The sequence below is a fragment of the Podarcis raffonei genome, chromosome 11, assembly GCF_027172205.1.
Source record: "Podarcis raffonei isolate rPodRaf1 chromosome 11, rPodRaf1.pri, whole genome shotgun sequence".
Classification (NCBI taxonomy): domain Eukaryota; kingdom Metazoa; phylum Chordata; class Lepidosauria; order Squamata; family Lacertidae; genus Podarcis; species Podarcis raffonei.
In genome coordinates this window covers 18,435,115-18,457,102 of record NC_070612.1, presented here as the reverse complement: position 1 = coordinate 18,457,102, position 21,988 = coordinate 18,435,115, and the positions used below count along the sequence as shown (strand labels likewise).

Genomic DNA, 21,988 nt, shown 5'->3' with positions numbered 1-21,988 from the left:
CCCCTTGCCCTCACCATCGGCGCCCCCTTCTGGGAATCTTCTGATTCGCTGGAGAAGCTCATGGAATCTCTCGGGTCACTGTCATACTCCCCTACGCTCCCCTCGGATTCCTCTCCTTCGCTCTCCATTTCCTGTCTCCCCTGTGCTTCTGCTCCTGAGCCCCTGACATCCATCCCCCCCTCGAAGCCCCCCTTCCCCCCTCCCCCTCTTCGGGTGTGGGTTCCGGGTGCTCCAGTGCTGTGGGTGTGAGTGCGGGATGCCGTTCTCTCCCCCTGGTGTGCAACCGGCCAGTGGGATCAGGCCCGCCCGCAATGGGCTCGTCGACGTCAATTTCCTCTGCTTCCATTTCTCTGCTGTCGTGCTCGAATCCAGGATCCTCCCCCAACACGTCCATGTCCTCCCCTCCTCCTGGACCCTCGGGTGAGGCTGTGTGTAAGGGCCCCCTCAGCAGTTCCCTGCTTCACCCCACCTCTGGTTGAGTGTCCCACCAATAGGAGCGGTCTGTGACAAACCCCGAGAGTGACCCCTCCGGGGAACTTGTTTCTGGCGTCAGCTCCTCCGCTGATGAGAAACCCTGGAACGTACTGGCTGAAAGTGTGGGTGTGAAAAGCCAGTCGTCGAAATACTCCGCTGGCATGGGTCTGTGTGGGAAGATTGAATGGAACTCGTCTTTGAGGTAGTGCTCCTCCACGGCATAGCACGATACCCACTCGTTGGCGCTGGCCGGGGTACCTTCCCTGGCGAGGAGATATTCAACTCCCTCTTCCCCCCATCTCGAGTCCAAAATCTCCATGACCTCGTAGAGTGGCGTCGCCCTCTGTGACCCCTCCCCTGTTGGCGATGTGCTACGTGGGGCTGGTGCGTTCCCTGGCGCCTGAAACCTGTGAGGTGCCTTGTAGGGTGTGAGCACTGACCTATGAAAGACTGGGTGCATTCTGGAGCCCTCCGGGAGTGTCAACCGGAAGGCCACTGGATTGATTTTTGCCGCGACCTGGTAAGGTCCCAGCTGCTTGTGCCCGAGCTTCTTCTTAGCTAAAGTTCTGGCCGGCACTGCCTGGGCTGCTAACCAGACCCAGTCTCCCACCTGGATGTCTTCCCCGACCCTCCTGTGCCTGTCCGCCTGCGTTTTGTAGGCGTGCTTCGCGAGTTCCAAGTGCCTTCGGAGTTGCTCGTGGACCTCCTGTAACTCTGCTGCTAAGTGCTCTGCCCCCCGTGGCTCCCCCTCCCCCTTCGTCTCTAACCCCGGGAAGGTTCTGGGATGCCGCCCATTGTTGGCGAAGAACGGTGTCACCCCTGTAGACCCGTGCTTCGTGTTGTTGTAGGCAAACTCGGCCAGCGGTAGGTAGTCCACCCAGGTCGAGGGCTGTTGATTCGCGTAGCATCGCAGGTACTGCTGCATGATGGCGTTGACCCTCTCCGCTTGTCCGTTGGTCTGCGGGTGTCGGGCCGACGCTAAGTTGATCTTGACGTTCAGGATGCCCAGCAGCTTCTGCCAGAAGCTCGAGATGAATTGGCGGCCCCGGTCGGACAGGATGGACCGCGGCAAGCCGTGAGCTTTGAACACGTGGTCTATGAACAGCTTGGCGGTCTGTTCCACTGTGGCCACCTTCGCGCACGGAATGAAGTGCGCCATCTTGGTGAACAGGTCTACGACCACGAGTACCGCTGTTTTGCCTCGCGAGCTGGGCAGATCTGTGACAAAGTCCAGGGCCACTTTCTCCCACGGTTCGAGCGGCGTCTGCAGCGGTTCCAGCAGACCCGCCGGCTTCCTGTGTACTGGTTTGGCCCTTTGGCAGGTGTCACACCTGGAAACGTAATCCGCGACTTCTCCCCTCACCTTGGGCCACCAAAAGTCCCTGGTGACTAATTCCGCCGTCTTGTCCTTGCCAAAGTGCCCAGCGCTGGGCGTGTCGTGTAGCTGCTGCAGGACTTTCACGCGGAGGTCGTCTCCCGGTACGTAGAGAGCCCCTTTGCGGATGAGCAGTCCGTCGTGTATCTGGAACTCGTCGTCCTTCGCTGTGCCGCTTCGCACCTCCTCCATCTTGGATTGTGCAAACGAATCCGCCTGCAGCGTGCGACGCACTGCGTCCAGGTCCACGGCGGCTGAAGCGCACGCCCACGCTTTTGGTGCGAAAATGTGTTTGGCCGCCGCCGGTGCCGCTTCCTCGAGATACTGCGGCTTCCTGGATAGCGCATCCGCCATGACGTTGTTGTCTCCCGGGATGTATTCTATCCGGAAATCGAAATCCGCAAAGAACTCTGCCCAGCGGATGTGTCTCTGGTTCAGGAACCTCGCCGTGCGCCAATACTCCAGGTTCTTATGGTCCGTGCGTACCTGCACTGTGTGTCTGGCTCCGACAAGGAAGTGCCGCCACGCCTTGAAGGCTGCATGAATGGCCAGCAACTCCCTGTCCCAGATGGTGTAGTTCTGCTCCGACTTGCTGAGCTTCCTAGAGTAGAATGCGCATGGCCTCCAGTCCTCTTGCGGATCTTGCTGCAACAGGACCGCCCCCACCGCTCTGTCCGAGGCGTCCGTTTCAACCCTTATTGGTTTGCTGGGGTTTACGTGTAGCAGCTGTTCTTCGGACGCGAAGAGACGCTTGAGCCTCCGAAAGGACTGCTCCGCCTGGTCCGTCCAGGTGAACTTCTTCTTCTTGGAGCTGAGGGTGTCCGTGATGGCCGCCGTCTCCTTCGCGAACCCCTTGATGAACTTGCGATAAAAGTTGGCAAAGCCAACGAACTTCTGGACCTCCTTCCGATTGCGCGGGCTCTTCCAGTCCAACACCGAGCGGACCTTGGTGCTGTCCATGGCGAGTCCCTTGTCGGACAGCTTGTAGCCCAGGAAATCCACCTCCGTCATGTCGAACTGGCACTTCTCCAGCTTGGCGTAAAGTCTGTGCTCCCGTAGTCTCTGCAGGACCTCCTTGACGTCCTCCTTGTGAGTCTCCTGCGATTCCGAGAAGATCAGGATGTCATCTAAGAAGCAGACGCACTTCTTGTAGAGGAGTCCCGCTAACACGTGGTGCATGAAGGCTTGGAAACAATGGGAACCATTTTGCAGACCAAACGGCATGACTCAATATTCATAGGTGCCTAAAGGCGTAAACATGGCTGTCTTCCACTCATCGCCCTCCCGCATGCGTATAAGGTTGTACGCCCCTCGTAGATCCAACTTGGTGAAGATCCGTCCCTTCCTCACCGTCGCGAGCAGGTCGTCAATCTTGGGCATGGGGAATGCTGTGGGCTTTGTCCTGGAATTGATGATCCTATAATCCACTACGAGCCTCCGTTCGGGCGTGTCCTTCTTCTTCACGAAAAACACGGGACTGCCCCCCACTGCTTTGGATTCCTGGATGAATCCCCGCTTCAAGTTGTGATCTATGAACTCCCTTAGTTCTTGCATTTCGTCTTCAGACATGGAATACAGTTTCCCAGTCGGCAGCGTCGCCCCCGGCAGGAGGTCAATCCTGCAGTCGTAGGGCCGGTGGGGAGGCAGCTTGTCTGCTTCCTTCTCGCAGAAGACCTCCAAAAAGGCCTTGTACTTGTTGGGTACCGCTTGTACCATGCCTAGGTGTAGCTGCTGTTCATCCCCTTGCCCCTCTTCTTCCCGGCAGGTCTGGACGCAGTGTTCTGCGCAGTAGGAAGAGCAGAAGGTCAATTGCCGCTGGTACCATGCTAATGCCGGGCTGTGCCTATCCAGCCAACTCATGCCCAACACTATGGGCGTGTCTGACAGGTGGGTGACGTTGAAGCTGATGACTTCGCGGTGATTTCCAATTTGCATCACCATAGGCGGTGTTTGCTGTACCACCTCTCCTCCCAGTATCTTCCTGCCATCGACTGTGACGACATTTAGGGGCATCGTGGCTGGCAGGAGTGCTATGCGATGCTGCTTGACGAAGTCCACTCCTACAAAGTCTGCATTGCTACCAGAGTCAATGGTAATAGGGACCTCCAGGGTGAGCCCATCGGGCAGCTGGAGCGATGCTGTGAGTTGCACCACTGGTTTGGGTGGGAGGGGGTCTGTGGGCTGCAAAATCTCTGGGGACTGCTTCACTGACTCGCCTGGTTGAGCCCCAGTGCTTCTGCTTCCAACCAGGCTTCGTCGTTTCCCTGCAGCTGTTCCCCTTGCTGAAGTGCTCCCCTTACTGTTGCTGAGGCTGCAGTGTGCTTCTGGATCCTCTGGGGACACCCTTTGGCCATGTGCAGTGCACTGTCGCAGATGTAACACTTCCTGCTCCCTCTAGGAGCCTTCGTCTTGACTGCTCCTGGTGTTTGGGCTCTGCTTGCTGTCTGAGCCCTGGCACCACCTATCTCCATCGGCTCTTCTCCCCTCCCCAGTGGAGGTGTGGATTGCGCGCGCTCTGTCTCTCTGGGTAGGAAGGGAGTTGTTCTGGCTGGTGTGTTTGCCCTACGTCCCTCCTCCCTGCTCCAAGGGCGGTCTTCTAGGCGCACCCCTATTGCGAGCGCTCTTTGGACTACTTCTGTGGTGCTTTTGGGTCTCTCTCCCCTTGCCAGCTCATCTTTCACGGCCCCATTCAGCCCCTCCCAGAACAGATCCCTGACGGCAGCGGAGTCCTTCTGCCAGCCCAGCACATTTACTAACGCAAAAAAGCGGGAGTGATATTGTCGCACCGTTGCTTTCCCTTGCCTCAGCCCATGCATTTCCCTCCTGGCCACATCCACATCTACCGTTGATTTAAAACAAGCGTCCATAGCTTCGATAAATGCGTTTGAATCTTGGAGGGCGGGATCATTTTCGCGCAATAAGGTGCGCAGTCACGATTTAGCTTCCCCATGCAGATGAGTTATTATGAAGCCCACTTTCTCCTCCTCATCTCTAAAGTCCTTACGAAGCAAATTGAGCGCGAAAACTATGTCTGCTCTGAAGTTAGGATACTGCTGCAGGTTCCCGTCGAAGTGGGCTACTATGCTGCCCCCCCTCTTCCCGAGGCCAACTCCCTCCGGCTTGGGTCCTGGCAGCCCCTCCTTGTCCCAACGGTCCCACCTGGTCTGCAGATCCCGGCAGAGCGCTGCTGCTGCTTCTTCTCTTTTCTTGGATGCTGCTAATTCTGAGTAAAGCGTCGAGACTGCATTCTGCAGTTCTGTCACCTTCTCCTCTGTAGTCATCTTTGCCTATCTTCGTGAGCTCGCAAAACACCAAGTTTTGCCCCTCACTGCGCCAACTCACGCTGCGAGGGTTGAATACTTTTTGAGACGGAGCTTACTGTCAGAGCTGCCCGAGGTCCCAGCTCACAGAGGACCAACGCTGCTTCGTTGTTTAGTATAAAAGTCTTTATTGAAGTTCAGTTTCACTTCCACAGCCGCAGCGTGCAGCACTACGTCTCAAACTTTAGACCGCCGAAGCTCCGTCTGAATCTCCTCCCCCCTGACACCAGTTTAAAACTCTAGCCTTGCTCCACCTCTTCCTTTGTTCTTTCCTCCTCTGGGTCCGCCTGCCCGTCGGGGTCTCGCCCTTCCTAGACTCTTCTAACGCTGAGTCCCCTGACTCTTCCCCCTCCCTCCGTCGGGCTTTAGGACCTGGCTCCCAATCCGGGTTTCCTGCTGTCCCGCGCGCCTGCACATTTGAACTTGGCGCGTGCGCCCAGACTCCCACTTTCCTTCTGACCGTTACACTGCTGTCACTGCTCCCTCCTTCGGGGAGGCTAGCTGGACCTGACCTCCCCTCCGTTTCCCCACTTTCCGATGGGGGCGTGGTCAGCCCTGACTCATCTTCTCTCCCCGCTGGAGGAGAGGCTGGTCCTGACACATGTGACTCTTCCCCCCCACTGCGCTCTGGTGGGGGAGCTGGTCCTGATCCCCCGCTGCTGCCTTGGGAGTCGCCGCTGGCCCCTTGCTTCTGGTGCGTCCCCCCTGGGACCCCCCCTTGCCCTCACCATTGGCGCCCCCTTCTGGGAATCTTCTGATTCGCTGGAGAAGCTCATGGAATCTCTCAGGTCACTGTCATACTCCCCTACGCTCCCCTCGGATTCCTCTCCTTCGCTCTCCATTTCCTGTCTCCCCTGTGCTTCTGCTCCTGAGCCCCTGACACAAACCTAAAGTAGTTGTGCCAGCTTCACTGTTTATAGAGTCCTCTACTATCAGATTTTGATAGTGATTTTATCTTACCTTTAAAAGAGCTGCATCAGGATGGGGGATTTTCAATGAATTCTTCACACTAGAAAAGCAAGGGAGGGGAAAATAAGAAAAGTAAGGCAACTTATTTTGTTGCTTAAAACACAGCAGTGATAAAGTTATTTGTCATGTCAAAGAACTAAATCCACAATGGTCTTCTGAGAATCAGCTGAAACAGTCAAATGCAACTGGCGTGTTTGTCCACAAAGTTAGAAATGTACCTGCCCAGGTACGCTGTGCGCTAGCCTCCTTGCTCTGCTCAGAGTAGGTAACTGAAGTTACCTGGCTTATCAGGGGCAGCCTAAGCAAGTTTGTTTTGTTATTGCCCCACCTTTCCCCCAAAGAGCTCAAGGTGGTGAATGTGGTTCTCCCCTTCCCCATTGCTAGCCCAACATCACCCAGGTGCCAGCCAGAAAATAACTGCTGCTGCTCCACAACTGGCATCAAGCCTTGAAGCAGCACTTAAGACTTACCCTGTTAGGGTCACAGGAGCTGTTCATGCTCCCGCTCCTGGGCCATGACCACAGTTCTGAACCATGCACATATATAGTCACTGCACGTATATATTGCACATATATATTGACTATATAGTTTATAGTCAATGATCACCTCATAACTTAATAAGCCAAGATATGAAACCCCTTTCCTTCACCCACAGTTAATAATAATAATAATAATAATAATAATAATAATAATAATAATAATAATTAATAAAACAAATGTCATTTCTATCCTGCCCTCCCCGGCCGAAGCCGGGCTCAGAGAGGCTAACAACAGTAAAATAATACAGGATTCTAAAATCAATTCATTCTAAAATCAGTTTAACCAGGTAGCCTCTAATTAACCATCGTTTCTCATTTCATCTAAACCAGGAAACTATGGTTTGCAGCTGTCCAGGCTCTGAGCCATCTTCCCTTAGTGGCTCCCCAGCTGGTTCCTCCCCCCTCCCCATTCCTCTGCGTCCAACCAGTCTCTGACACCAGCTTTAAAAAAAGCCAGGAACTCAAGCTGGCTCCAACCCTGACTTGTACACAAGCTGGCAATTAGTTTTCCAGTTTGGTTGAAACAAGAAACCGTGGTTAATCAAAAGCTTCTAGGTTTGTTTGTTTGTTTATTCACACCACAAAAGGAAGAGCAGAAGGGCTGCACAAGCAGGTAGAAGTCCCATTCACCACACATTAAGTCAAGATACCCTCGCAAGACTGAATGTATTGCCCTCGGCTGTACTTGAGGGAGGATTTCTACGCATTCCACACGAAAACGCTTATGTCCCTGTGGAGATGGGCATGCGCCACCGATTCGGTGCTGCCTTCTGGCTTGCACTCTTTATAAAGACTTGAGGAATGAGGTTACCACCCCTCTTTTATTGTTCATTCCGGGTCACCCAGCCACTGCCACAGTGTCCTTTCTCCTGGCAGATCAGGAGGAGCAGATGACAGCAAAGGTTGCAAGGTTTTTAGCTGGCGTAATTGGAATAAGGTCCACTATTTGACCGATTCAGGACCCTAAAGTGTGTTTTATATAATCAACTTTTTATTTCTGTTCTTTGTATATTGCACTGCTGTTTTGTTGCTATGGCCGATGGCTGATGCAAATAAAGATTCATTTCATTCATTTCAAGATACAACACCCCAAAATGGGTCAGTGGGAAACACAGAAAAGAGAATGATGCATAAAGGGTGAAAGGATCACTTAAGAAAGCGAGGTAGTAGCGGTTTGATGTACATAAGCATCTGTGTTATGTTTTTAACTTCATTATTATCCCACTTACCGATCCACTCACAACTGGGTCAGTTCTTATCTGAAGGGCACTGCACCAGCAGTATTATACAGTGGTACCTCGGGTTAAGTACTTAATTTGTTCCAGAGGTCCGTTCTTAACCTGAAACTGTTCTTAACCTGAAGCACCACTTTAGCTAATGGGGCCTCCTGCTGCCGCCGTGCCGCCAGAGCACGATTTCTGTTCTCATCCTGAAGCAAAGTTCTTAACCCGAGGTACTATTTCTGGGTTAGCGGAGTCTGTAACCTGAAGCGTATGTAACCCGAGGTACCACTGTAATCATCTTTTAGAGAGATGGTATGATAGAAGGGAGAGCACACAACCAACCCCCTCTACACTTTGAGTGAAAATGTCGAGGGGGCCATGGGGGCTACAGAGCCACAGGACCTTCACTGGAAAGAACTGTACATGTAGGGCACCCCTACACATGAGGAGAGACCCTGACTGGACCAGGGTCCCTCCTCACATGTAAAATATTAATTTAATGAATTGTGCTGAACTCACCATTCACTTTTCCAGACGCACACAGCAAGTAGGAGCACTGATGGTACAATCACAAGTGGCAGAAGATTCTGCAGCCACCTATTTCCTGTTGAATAAAAAAATAAACATAATTAGGAACAGATGCAGTACCCAGATCACCCGACGTTATTTTAGATTGGTTTTCAGTACTAGGAAAAAAAATAGGGCCATATAAAATTCAAGGAAAATGGGAAGGGTGGTTCTGTAATATGCATGCCAGATGTGGAATTGACATACATTAGACTTTAAGAAGGCAGATGGGAGAGATAACATGGTTAGAAACACTCAAAGGGAAGGGAGTCCAAGATGGAGGGAGTTTCTTAAAGGTGAAATATTGAGGGCACCAATGCAGACAAATCAGTCTTCCATATCAGGGCGGGGTTCATGACTAAGGACACATCAAACTTCTCTCCCGCTATGACTCAATATAAGACAACTTCACATTGTCAAAACACAGCAGCTGATTAAAAATGACAGAATGCTCACAATTACCATACACATAAATGCCTTGTTAAAATATGCAAGTAACATTTAGTCCTCCAGCCAATGTGCCCAATGATCAGGGAACAACATCTGGAAGCCATTGCATTAGTTACCCCTGCTTTAATAAATTAAGTGACTTTTAAGACTTACCATCATCAGAGAGTGTCAATACTTGTCTGAAGTTCTTAGGGAGAGCTTGTGAGCCGACACTGTAAGCTTTAACTCCAACCTCATAATGTGTGCTGGGCTCCAAGTTCCTCACTGTAAAAGTCTTAAGATTTGGATCTTCAATGGTATAGATGCAATGCGCTGGATGGTCTACATTCAAAAACAAAGGCAATGGCAGGTAAACAAGCTCCTTTCTTCATTCAAGCTCTTGTAGCCACCCAGTATAGAAGAAATGAGGAGCCTGTGTTTTTTGGACTCCAGTTCACACCAGCCCCAGTAAACCTGGCCAATGGTCTTGGAGGATGGGAGCTGGGTGGCCACAAGCTCATCATCTCCATAATATAGGTAAAGGGTAAAGGGGCCCCTTGATCGTTAGGGCCAGTCGTGGCCGACTCTGGGGTTGCGGCGCTCATCTCGCTTTATTGGCTGAGGGAGCCAGCGTACAGCTTCCGGGTCATGTGGCCAGCATGACTAAGCCGCTTCTGGCGAACCAGAGCAGCACAGGGAAATGCTGTTTACCTTCCCGCCGGAGCGGTACCTATTTATCTACTTGCACTTTGACGTGCTTTTGAACTGCTAGGTTGGCAGGAGCAGGGCCGAGCAACAGGAGGGATTCTAACCGCCGACCTTCTGATCAGCAAGTTCTAGGCTCTGTGGTTTAGACCACAGCGCCACCTGCATCCCAAACAGCTCATTTGTATAAAAAATGTTGCATTAATACATGGTGGTTGTTGGCATCCATCTGTCTCAGGTGACAATGGAGGAGTGTGCCTTTGGGGGTGAAGTCAAACCATTGGAGGGTTACAGTGCCTGCTATGGCTGTGGAGACTGATATGGGACAGACATGTTTTGTTACCTCTGTAGCAGGTGAAGGTGTCCAGCTAGGTTGGCAGGAACAGGGACCGAGCAACGGGAGCTCACCCCGTTGCGGGGATTCTAACCGCCGACCTTCTGATCGGCAAGTCCTAGGCTCTGTGGTTTAACCCACAGCGCCACCCGTGTCTCTTCTCCATAATATAGGGCCACACAAATGTAGATTTGTGTGTGCATATGATAGAAATCCGAATGAAAATCACAATGCTTTTCGCTGATGTTGGGCCACCTATTCAGCTACCAGTCACCTGGATCTGGCCTTGCAGCACCATTTATAACTGAGGTGGCCCTTTCACTGATACAGTATGAAACCATAAAAAGCATCCATAATACAGAGCTCAGCAGAAGAAAAATACATGCCAACTCAGGGACAAATAGAAAGTAGATTGGCATCCAGAGATAGAACTCCAGATTGTTTGCAGTAAATACGTAAGTGTTTTGAACTCCCAATGGTTTAACAGCAGCAACAGTGAAAAGGCTTCCACCATCCCCAAATTAGACTGATCAGGGAGGTGGATAAAATCAGGACTGTAAGAGACTGTGTGATCAGAAGTGCCCTGTTTGTTCTAAGGCCATGCACACCCCACCCCTGAACCAGGACACAATTTCGTACCTGGGGCAGGTGGTAGATCTCTTGGTTCTAGAAAAACAATAACACAACCACATTTTTCCCCTTCTACCAATTCCTAAATGACATTTGACGTAGTAATTGTGTGCTGCACCCTATTTGAGCATCATACTCATGTGTAAAAACAGTGTGTGAGTAGGACTGCACAGCGTACCCTCCCCCAATGCACCAAGTAAACCCTACCCTGGCAACTGAGCATGTGGTGTGAACATTTGCAGAAGGGGGAGCATTGTAGTAGGACAGCGCTGTGAAACTGCCCCCACCTGACAGTGGTGTTTACCTGAATGGTGTGAGGTCAAAGAAATGCAGGATCAGGGCACAATGTGGGCACACCAGGGGAGCTAATCTGACACTCCTGTCAGTGCATGTGTGCAGCCCTGTACTCTCTATGACCTTCCACTGTCCTGAAAAGTGTTAGCAATACTGCTGTTGGGGAGGGAGGTGTGTACAACTGCACACAAAGCAGTGTTAGAAACTGAGATATGAAAGCTAGGAGCTAAATGGCACCTTAAACCTAGGTTATGGGCGCAGCAACGAACTGTCTAGGTGTGCTTTTTTATAACAAGAATACGAAGCTGAAAATTAATGAACTGCAGCTAAAATATTATGTTCATTTTTCACGTGGTCTAGTCCTTCCCCTGCCAACCCCCCTAATATTCTTAAGAGGCTCTCTTCTTCAGTCTTCAGAGAGTAGCTGGAAGTGGGGAGGCAGAAAAAGGTCCTCCTTTCCTTCCACTCTGAAGTTTCAATCTGAAATCTTCGGTGCAGTATTGCGCCCAGAGCTCAGAATCTGCTTGCGCTACTGAAATTCCCTGTCACAAAATGTGCCTAGAACAATGGGAGTTTCGAACACTGACACAAAGCCTTCCATGTGATCTGGCACTCTGAGCAATCAGCTGGGACACATGAAGTCCTCTCAACGTGTTGGTCTTGTATGTGTGGACACAGAGGGAGGCCACACATGATGATGGGGAAGTGGCTACTTGGTACAGAGCTCCCCTGTTGGTTTTAAACATGGGTGTGTTGCCTGAATACAAGATGTTCTGGGTGTTGAACCAATTACCTGGAAGTAATGTGCAGTTTCCATGTTCCTTTTTCACGTAAACATAGTAACCTCTGATAAAACCTGGGTGGGTTTCATTGAGATGATCAAATTCCCAAGTTAGGGTAAATGAATGGGAAGTCACTGTGTGTGTTTTCAGATTATCAGGCTCATGCGCTGGGTCTGGAAGAAAGGAGGTTGATAAAATGGTTATGTGCTTCTTGGACTGCTCATCTTTGACCTTGGCTCCATGGTCAGATTTCCATTTCTAAGTTTGCATTTTGAGAACATCACCAATTTAAAAGGAAACAAGGATATTGAGCCAACTCTTTCTCAGAAGTCCTCACTATCTTTAGAACTGTGCAGAATAGACATCTCACCCCTGTTTCCCAAGACATACAAACTCTAAAAGAAAACCCCAACTTAGGGTCAAATCTCAGGATTTCACCTAGACCCTGTTTTTCAAGTTTCTTTCTGCTAAGCAGCTCTGTTGTTTTACAACATCAGCACCATACAGTGGTCTGAAGGCACACCATGCACCAACCTGGCTGAAACTAAACAGGGTTTTTTGGGGGAGCCGGTAGCACATAGAATAGAGGCCACTTCATAGCCTCTTGCATACTATCTTGAGTTCAATGGGGAAAACACAGGGTATAAAGGCAATAAATAAAGGCAATCTAGACAGCATCTTACAAAGCAGAGACATCACCTTGCCAATAAAGTTCCATATAGTTAAAGCTATAGTTTTCCCAGTAGTGATATATGGAAGTGAGAGCTGGACCATAAAGAAGGCTGATCGCCGAAGAATTGATGCTTTTGAATTATGGTGCTGGAGGAGACTCTTGAGAGTCCCATGGACTGCAAGAAGATCAAACCTCTCCCATTCTGAAGGAAATCAGCCCTGAGTGCTCACTGGAAGGACAGATCCTGAAGCTGAGGCTCCAATACTTTGGCCACCTCATGAGAAGAGAAGACTCCCTAGAAAAGACCCTGATGTTGGGAAAGATGGAGGGCACAAGGAGAAGGGGACGACAGAGGATGAGATGGTTGGATAGTGTTCTCAAAGATACAAACATGAGTTTGACCAAACTGCAGGAGGCAGTGGAAGACAGGTGTGCTCTGGTCCATGGGGTCACGAAGAGTCGGACACGACTAAACGACTAACAACAACAACAAAGGCAATAAACAAATGCACTGAAGCATGCACTTGCATGGGCTACAGTGGCGTAGCGTGGGGGGTGCAGGGGGGGCCGGCCGCACCGGGCGCAACATCTGGGGGTTAGGGTTAGGGGGCGCAAATCCACGGGTTAGGGGTGCAAATTACTTGCCTTGCCCCGGGTTCTGACAACCCACGCTACGCCACTGATGGGCTACAATCAGCTGCAGAAGAATGCTTCCACAAACACTCTCAGAAAAACTCATTAGTATGTGATTCAGCACATGCTTAAGTGTTCTACTGAGTGCCCCAACTCCTTTGGACTTTGCCTCCTGTTATAATAATTACAGAAACTGTGGCCTCCTACTAACTATGTGGCCATGGGCACACTTTGGACATAGCTGCAGCTATTCTGGTTATAACACCAGGGGCATTGTTTGCCAAATAGCAGGATTCTCCACACAAAAATCTGACAGATATGTCTATCTTCTGTCCAGCAAGCAGTGTTGATACAACTCACCATGCGCATTGGAACATGTCCATTGCTTGGCTTCTGAAAAAAACAGGGGCTCCACAGTACTTACTGGGAACCACTGCTCTAGAACTAGTTTTCAGAAGACTTGTTCAGCACATCATTTTCAATGTAGTCAAACATCACCACTGGCTTACCTGATTCATTAAGATATTTAGTCTTCTTTTCCAGTAAATGGGCTCTATCATCTATAGTCCCATACACCCGGAAAGTGTATCTCACATGAGATTCGAAAGCATCTAGAACATAATACATTTCAGGTAAGTATCTCTAATTAGAGATTGAAGTCAGATTGCATTTACTGAACAGAGCAAGCTATCAACTGAAGGATGTGATATTTAATTAATGGAATGAATAGGAATAAGATGAAACTGGATGCGTTTTTGCGCATGAGGAATTTGTGTCCATTCTCCCTTCAGCTGTCTCTCACATTCCGCCATTCATATACATCAATATACATCCAGTCTCACAGATTATTATTCAATAAATGTATGCACCGTGTCATAGCATTAAGCCATCAAAGTGCAGCGTGCAAGACAAAATCAAAGCACAAAAAACAGAACTTCTGGAACCAATCAAATTATTTCAGCAAACCCTAAGAACAATTCAACCATATTTTGATACTCTTAAAAAACAATAAAACAATTTATGCAGATATATGGGTGAAACAACAGCTGCACCCATTCCTGGACAGGGATAGCCTCTCCCATGGTGATCCAGGCATCAAAAACCTCACATTTAGTTTACTGTAGTGGGGTTGCCCTTGCACTTAATTCAGAAGCTACAGCTAGTATAATAATAATAATAATTTATTATTTATACCCTGCCCATCTGGCTGGGCCTCCCCAGCCACTCTGGGCGGCTTCCATAAAAACCAAAAATACAGTAAAATATCACACGTTAAAAACTTCCCTGAACAGGGCTGCCTTAAGATGTCTTCTGAATGTCAGGTAGTTGTTTATCTCTTTGACATCTGCTGGAAGGGCGTTCCACAGGGCGGGCGCCACTACCGAGAAGGCCCTCTGCCTGGTTCCCTGTAGCTTTGCTTCTCGCAATGAGGGAGCCGCCAGAAGGCCCTCGGCGCTGGACCTCAGCGTCCGGGCAGAATGATGGGGGTGGAGACGCTCCTTCAGGTATACTGGACCGAGGCCGTTTAGGGCTTTAAAGGTCAGCACCAACACTTTGAATTGTGCTCGGAAACGTACTGGGAGCCAATGTAGGTATTTCAAGACTGGTGTTATATGGTCTCGGCGGCCACCCCCAGTCACCAGTCTAGCTGCCGCATTCTGGATTAGTTGTAGTTTCCGAGTCACCTTCAAAGGTAGCCCCACGTAGAGTGCATTGCGGTAGTCCAAGCGGGAGATAACCAGAGCATGCACCACTCTGGCGAGATAGTCCGCAGGCAGATAGGGTCTCAGCCTACGTACCAGATGGAGCTGGTAAACAGCTGCCCTGGACACAGATTTGACCTGTGCCTCCATGAACAGCTGTGAGTCCAAAATGACTCCCAGGCTGCGCACCTGGTCCTTCAGGGGCACAGTTACCCCATTCAGGACCAGGGAACCCTCCACACCTGCCCGCCTCCTGTCCCCCCAAAACAGTACTTCTGTCTTGTCAGGATTCAACCTCAATTTGTTAGCCGCCTCCAGACACTCACACACCGCCTTCACTGGTTCTGATTTAAAAGAGAGGTAGAGCTGGGTATCATCCGCATACTGATGAACACCCAGCCCAAACCTCCTGATGATCTCTCCCAGCGGCTGCATGTAAATGTTGAAAAGCATGGGGGAGAGGACAGAACCCTGAGGCACCCCACAAGTGAGAGCCCAGGGGTCTGAACACTCATCCCCAACCACCACTTTCTGAACACGGCCCAGGAGGAAGGAGCGGAACCACTGTATGACAGTGCCCCCAGCTCCCAGCCCCTCAAGATGGTCCAGAAGGATGTTATGGTCGATGGTATCAAACGCCGCTGAGAGATCCAGCAGAACTAGGAAACAGCTCTCACCTTTGTCCCTAGCCCACCAGAGATCATTAACCAGTGCGACCAAGGCAGTTTCAGTCCCATGATGAGGCCTGAATCCCGACTGGAAGGGATCCAAATGGTCCGCTTCTTCCAGGCGTGCCTGGAGTTGTTCAGCAACCGCTCGCTCAATCACCTTGCCCAGGAATGGAAGATTTGAGACTGGGCGATAGTTGGCCATCGTGGCCGCATCTAAAGATGGTCTTTTAAGAAGCGGTTTAATAACCGCCTCTTTCAGCGGGTCTGGGAAGGCTCCCTCACGGAGGGAAGCATTCACCACAGGGAGGGAAGCATTCACCACCCCACGAAGCCCATCGCCCAGTCCTTCCCGGCTAGCTTTTATAAGCCAGGATGGGCAAGGATCCAGGAGACAGGTGGTTGGCTTCACTCGTCCAAGCAGCCTGTCCACATCCTCGGAGGTAACAGATTGGAATTGATCCCACTCAACTTGACTAGACAAAACTCTAGCACTCTCCCGCCCCGGCCCTGCTCCCACGGTGGAGTCTACTTCTTCCCGAATCTGAGCGATTTTATCTGCAAAAAACTTTGCAAAATGTGCAACTAGAGTGCTGAGTGGTTCATCAAACTACACATGCATTACTTTAGTTTTTAAGGATCTGCACGCTACACAGGTCACTTGGGCCTCTAATAATGATTGATTTGCTCCAAACCAGTGCTATTTCTCTAGGAAAAGAGGTGCCAAAACTCCCTCCCTTGTTCTCTTAGAATGGCAAACCTGGGAGGTGCTGGAACAGAGTTCTGGCAAGTTCTGGCTGAAAAAAAGCCCTGTCCCAAACGATGTTTCTGCTCCAGCAGAAGGAACGCAACCTCATCCAGCACAGGCAGACATTTGAATTCTTGGACCTGGGAACCACCAACCCTTAAGTTCTCTGTCTTCTCAGTGTTCAGTTAGCTAGCCCTCATCCAGCCTATTATTGCATCTAGGAAACAGTTCAGGACATGCTCCTGACTCAGATGTTACAGAAAAATACACTTTACTCCAGACCTTATGACCACTCCCGTAACAGATGTTAAATAGCATTGGGGAGAATATGATGCCCTGAAACACCCTGTAGTTAAACTGCCAGGAAGCAAATGCTACTGTCTGGAAGCATCCCTATCAAGCCATCTGCCCCCCACCTATGGGGAAAATCCAAGGGAATACTGCAGTCAATGGTTGGTGTATGTGTGTATACACACACACCACTGAGTTATTGATAAAAATTGGCAGCTTCACCACTGTACCCCCATCTTTCTCCTGGAGAAAGTCATCCATCTAACCAGGCAAGGCCAATTCTATCCCCAAGTAAGACCAAGAATAAAACGGATCCAGATAATCACTTTCTTCCAAGCACAGCCGTAGCTGAACTGCCACTGTGCTCTTGAGCAACAAAGCTATAAGAAGTTTCAATTCCTCATCAGCTCAAGAATTAGTCATTCAATGACAACGGTATGCTGTTCCTACCATGTGTAATAAGAGCACTGGAGTCATTGGGGTCGAACTTCTTCCACTGAAAGTCACAAAGATGGGACTTTGGGTTGTTGCACCAGTCCACAACGTAGCCATCAAACCTGCTTTGAGACTGCCAAGCAATATAAATGCCATGTTCTGTGTTATTCTGTGTGTCTTCCATGCTGCAATTCATGTTTCCTAAAAAGCAGTATATTGTAGCATTAGTTAAGAGCTTTGAGTGCTCTCTCACCCAAAGGACACTGAAATTTGTGGTGTTGTCCCTGGAACACTCAAGGAAGCGAGGCGCATATCACAACATGGAGAGCCAAAAGTTGCAAACTCAAGTATTTTGTTGCATCAGGTTAGACAAACTAACGAGATAATGACCACATCTGAATGTCAAGCTGAGCATGTGAATGAGCTGCATTGAGTCACGGGCTCATCCCTTTCTCCTACTCCTGTGTGGCCAAGAGTGAAATTTCTACAGCTTTCACTGCTGCTTGCTTTTAACCATGGTTTATCATGTTGTCCAGAGAGACCGTGGTTAATATTAGCAATGGTTAGGTCAAAACACAGGTGAACAATCTATGGCCCTATGAACAATCTATGGCCCAATCTATGGCTGTGGCCCAATTCCTGCATTTGACTAGGAAGTGAAAAAATAAGAAAGGAGTTGCAAAGAGAAGGTGGCAGCAGAAAGAAAGTAGGGGAGCACTTTTATTCACTTGTGACTACAGCACAGATTGCCCTCAAAGGAAATGTGGCCCTCAACAGAAAAATGTTGCTGACTCTTGGTTTAAAGCAAACCTACTTGATACTGTAGCACCCTGCTTGTGGTTAACGCTTAGCTGGAATGAAATATTCAACGCAGCAATAGAGAAATTAAAATAATAATTTATTTGCCAGACAAATAAATGAGAGACACAGTGGTATATGGTTACCAAAGCTCTGCCCACTCCAGCCCTGATGGCCAGCACTTATATTTCCTCAGCCCAGCCCCCTTGCTCCTCCTTTGGCTGCCTCTATCCAATCAGCCTGGTTGAAATTTCTATTGTTTGCTAGAACCAATCATAAAAGATACACCCATTTCCTATTACCTTTTATGGGAGACAAAGAGCTATATTTCCTTCTATCTATAAATGGCAAACAAGTAGCCATATGTCTTACATTTGCCTCAACAAGGCACCTTAATTACCAGATCACCTCTTGCCCTTTTGCCCTCCAAAACAGATGGCTAACGGTTTTAAATTTTTATCTTAAACAGAGGTCAGAGATCTTGGGTTCACATTCTCACACACCATCAATGAAAGATCTCCTTCTTTGGAGGTCTTTAAGCAGAGGCTTGACAACCATATGTCAGGAGTGCTCTGATGGTGTTTCCTGCTTGGCAGGGGGTTGGCCCTTGTGGTCTCTTCCAACTCTATGATTCTATGATTCTATGAAATAAGAATCTAACATAAGAATCTAACATTTCTTACTTTCTAAATCCTTTGCATAATTACATTTAAGCCAATATATTTCATACATAACATATATAGATTTTTAGAAGCAATGGCCTTTTCAAAGTAAAAACTTCTTCAGTTTACAACCCCCTTTCCTGGCCAGCTGCTTTTCCCATTAGCTCTTGCACTTTAACCTGTGGCTCAAGTCTCTAATGGGAGACACATGGTATTATATTTTGTTAAACAATGAATCCTACTATTTACCAACTCTTAATTAGTGCTTTTGCAGCTTGATTATATTCTGTAGGGTCAGTAACCTAGTAACCTTTGCTCTCAGCCTGTAATTCCCTTTTTACAACTTTGAGAATTTTGGCTCCTTACTATAAATAAATCAGGGGGGCCTTTGTCCAGGAGGATAAACATCTGCCAAAAGTCTTTTAGACAGCTGGTCTTCTGCCTGGCATTAAAAACACACAAGCATCTGCAAATATATATATATATATATATATATATATATATATATTAAGCTCATTTTAAAATACAAGTCTTGATCAGATGCCTCAATACTTTGTTTTCTGAAGATAGCTTCTTCAAATTTAACCACAATTGACACTGAGTGCAGTTTTGGTTCCAGACAACACAGCAGGTTGTGGATGTTATGTGCTTTGGAAACAAATTCTCAAATTCTTCCTCTCAACCACTCAGGACAAGAGATGAGAGGGAGTGAATGAGGTGAAGAGGAAGCTGGGTTCATTAACGTCTCTCTAAACCACAGCTTGGCTCACACATAACCAGTCACTAAATCTGTTACAACCCCATGTGTACGTGTAAGAGAAATAATACAAAATTGATTTTTTTAGCAAGGAAGTGTTACCCATCTACTTGGGATGTGGTGGCAGGAGAAAAACACACAATTTAGTATTTTAATGCACAGGATTAAGAACCCCACTTCTGAGTGAACTCCAAGACAGCCAGAAGCCCAATGTTTGTATTTGCACAGTCATGGCAGTTCCACAAAGGAAAATTAAAGAAGGTGGAGTTCTAGGTGTACAGGGGTTCTCATACATTTCTCAGATCTGGTAGGCATAACATTATCTCATTGGGACAAAAGGAAGAACCACATATTGGAACAAGTTTAGCTGTACAAACCATCATCTTCAGCTGCCGAGATGACAATCACAGCAGGATGAGATGCGTTCACAGAGTTCCTTGCCAAGACGCTGATTTTGTAAGATGAGTTACCAAGGGAAATGGTGCAATTATTCAATGTGGGGCTTATGTCACTGCGATGTGTTTCAGTAGGTTCCTCTAACTTTTCCCACAATATCTCATACTTTACAATTTTTCCGTGAGCATGGAAGTCTGGTGATGCCTATTGGGAGGAAAACAAAACAATGTCCTTTTCTACAACGGGACCAAGTTGCTTTTGTTGACTATTCTTTATTCGAAATGTTAGTTTTTCTTTTGGTATTTTTGTCTTGAGAAATCAGAAGCTGCCAGTTGAGAGCTGCATGCAGGATGAAGTGACAAGACCAGTGAGTCAACTGGGCAGGCAGATTTTGGAACAACGACTCTCTTGCATAATGGCTTTTGAGTCATTTTATTTTTGAAAAGGGGGGGGGGGGAACACCCATAGCAAACCCCTGCCCATTATCAGGGAACATGGTTCCATCCTGTTCTCTGAAACCAACAGCTCAAGTTGGAAAGAATTCCAAGGCTGTGTACACACACCTGTTTAACTCTGCACCCAGTGTGTTCCCATTGCTGGTTTGGAAACTGGTCATACAACGTTGACCAGAATCTGTATCAATCTTATTATAACGATCCTGCTGCTGCTGCTGTTGTTGTTGTTTATTGAATTTATATACCACCCTATACCTGGAGGTCTCAGGGTGGTTCACAGAACAAAATCGAAATATAAAACCACAAAATATATAATCAAAATAAAAACAGTAACCATTCTGCCCCCCCAAAAAACTCCACATTTTAAAAGTATTTTAAAGGGCATTGTTCCTAAAGAATGACTGTGTTTTGATGTGCTTCCCCGCCAAACCAGATTCAATGCAAATTAAGAAAAGGAATGACATAGAAGCCTTGAAAGCTGGTCAAGTGTACACAGCCTGAGTCAACCTATTTATCCAACTACCCCAGGAGCAGCATTGGTTTTCGAGGACTGTAGGCAGATATTTTTCTCATTCCCTGCTACTGGATCCTTTTAACTGGAAACTGCAGGGATTAAACCTGGGAACTTCCACATGCAAAGCATGGTCCCCACCAAACTATTGTCTCTCCCCAATGAGATGGTACCCAAGCTCCCATTGTGGAATTCTGGATATATGGACAGCAGAGCACTAAGGGGGTAAGAAGATTTGCTTATACTGGTGAAGCCTCCTGGCCAAGCTTACCTATCCTTTCCTTTTGTTAGGGAGCTACATTTTGTCAGGATCAAAGGTTCTTCTGACACTCCAGTTAACAAACTCCTTAAAAAAATATGCTAGTAATTTCCCAGGGAGCCTCACACAATCAAACAGTAACAGAACAATGATTTGTAATGCACAATGTATATGTGAAGTAAAGTAAAGGTAAAGGTAAAGGGATCCCTGACCATTAAGTCCAGTCGCGGACGACTCTGGGGTTGCAGCACTCATCTTGCTTTATTGGCCGAGGGAGCCAGTGTACAGCTTCCGGGTCATGTGGCCAGCATGACTAAGCCGCTTCTGGCAAACCAGAGCAGCGCACGGAAATGCCGTTTACCTTCCCGCTGGAGTGGTACCTATTTATCTACTTGCACTTTGATGTGTTTTCGAACTGCTAGGTTGGCAGGAGCTGGGACAGAACAACGGGAGCTCACCCCGTCGCGGGGATTCGAACTGCCAGCCTTCTGATCGGCAAGCCCTAGGCTCTGTGGTTAAACCACAGTGTCACCCACATCCTTTATCTAAAAAAAATAGTCTAAGCCTTGCAGTTTTTAGTTATTAGCAGTGGAAGGGGTGAAATCTCTCATCATCACTGGCTGCATGACCAGAAAGACTTACCTTCCAAAATATTGTTATGCTACAGTTCTCCAAACACAAGTAAATGTCTCTCCAAATATCCAGTTGCCCTGATGGAGCTGTAAACCAAAGCACATAAAACAGGGTTATACATTGTGGAATGGAGCTCATATTATAAAACCCAGGTAGGGAAAACAGCTGAACGAGGCTTCTTAGTCACTAGTTCCAACAAAAGATCCTAAACCTCTTGTAGTGTGTGCAGGAATAAACTTGAGTGCTGGACATGAGTGTGGTTCAGACACACACCTTATAGACTTAGGACCTGGGAACTATTACGAGTATTCTAGATGTCCCAGTGGAGGAAGAGGGAGAGCAAAAACCTTGCTGCCACTGCTGCATTATGAGGTCCATGTGGATGATTTGCAGTCAAATCTAACATTGCTAGTTAGTATGTGAAGGAGTTAAGGATCACAGAGTTCTAATTTGCTAGAGTAGGCTCAGTGATGTCACATCCCCTCTTCTCCTGGAAGAGGGGAAGTAAGGCTTGCTTCCTGTTCCTGTTCTCTCTCTCTCTCTCTCTCTCTCTCTCTCTCTCTCTCTCTCTCTCTCTCCTACATATTTCTACCCAATAATGTTCATGCCTGCATTTGCTTATTGTGGCTGCTTAAGGCAATGCATGACTATAAGTATATTTTAAACTTACTTCAGTGTGTGGCTTGTTTCACTGCAAAACAGCTTCATGCAGCTGAACACATTAT

At 48.2% G+C, this 21,988-nt stretch overlaps 1 protein-coding gene across 1 annotated transcript in view; it reads right to left on the bottom strand.

Moving 5' to 3' along the window:
• The window catches only part of OSMR (oncostatin M receptor), a 39,430-nt gene that overhangs the window by 3,624 nt on the left and 13,818 nt on the right, over positions 1–21,988 (bottom strand). The window contains exons 9-16 of the mRNA XM_053408452.1: positions 21,273–21,349; positions 19,387–19,609; positions 16,808–16,993; positions 13,457–13,558; positions 11,653–11,814; positions 9,071–9,238; positions 8,420–8,504; positions 6,130–6,178 (exon numbers count right to left, since the gene is read on the bottom strand). Coding sequence (XP_053264427.1) covers positions 6,130–6,178; positions 8,420–8,504; positions 9,071–9,238; positions 11,653–11,814; positions 13,457–13,558; positions 16,808–16,993; positions 19,387–19,609; positions 21,273–21,349 — 1,052 coding nt within the window. The remainder of the gene's footprint in view (positions 1–6,129; positions 6,179–8,419; positions 8,505–9,070; positions 9,239–11,652; positions 11,815–13,456; positions 13,559–16,807; positions 16,994–19,386; positions 19,610–21,272; positions 21,350–21,988) is intronic.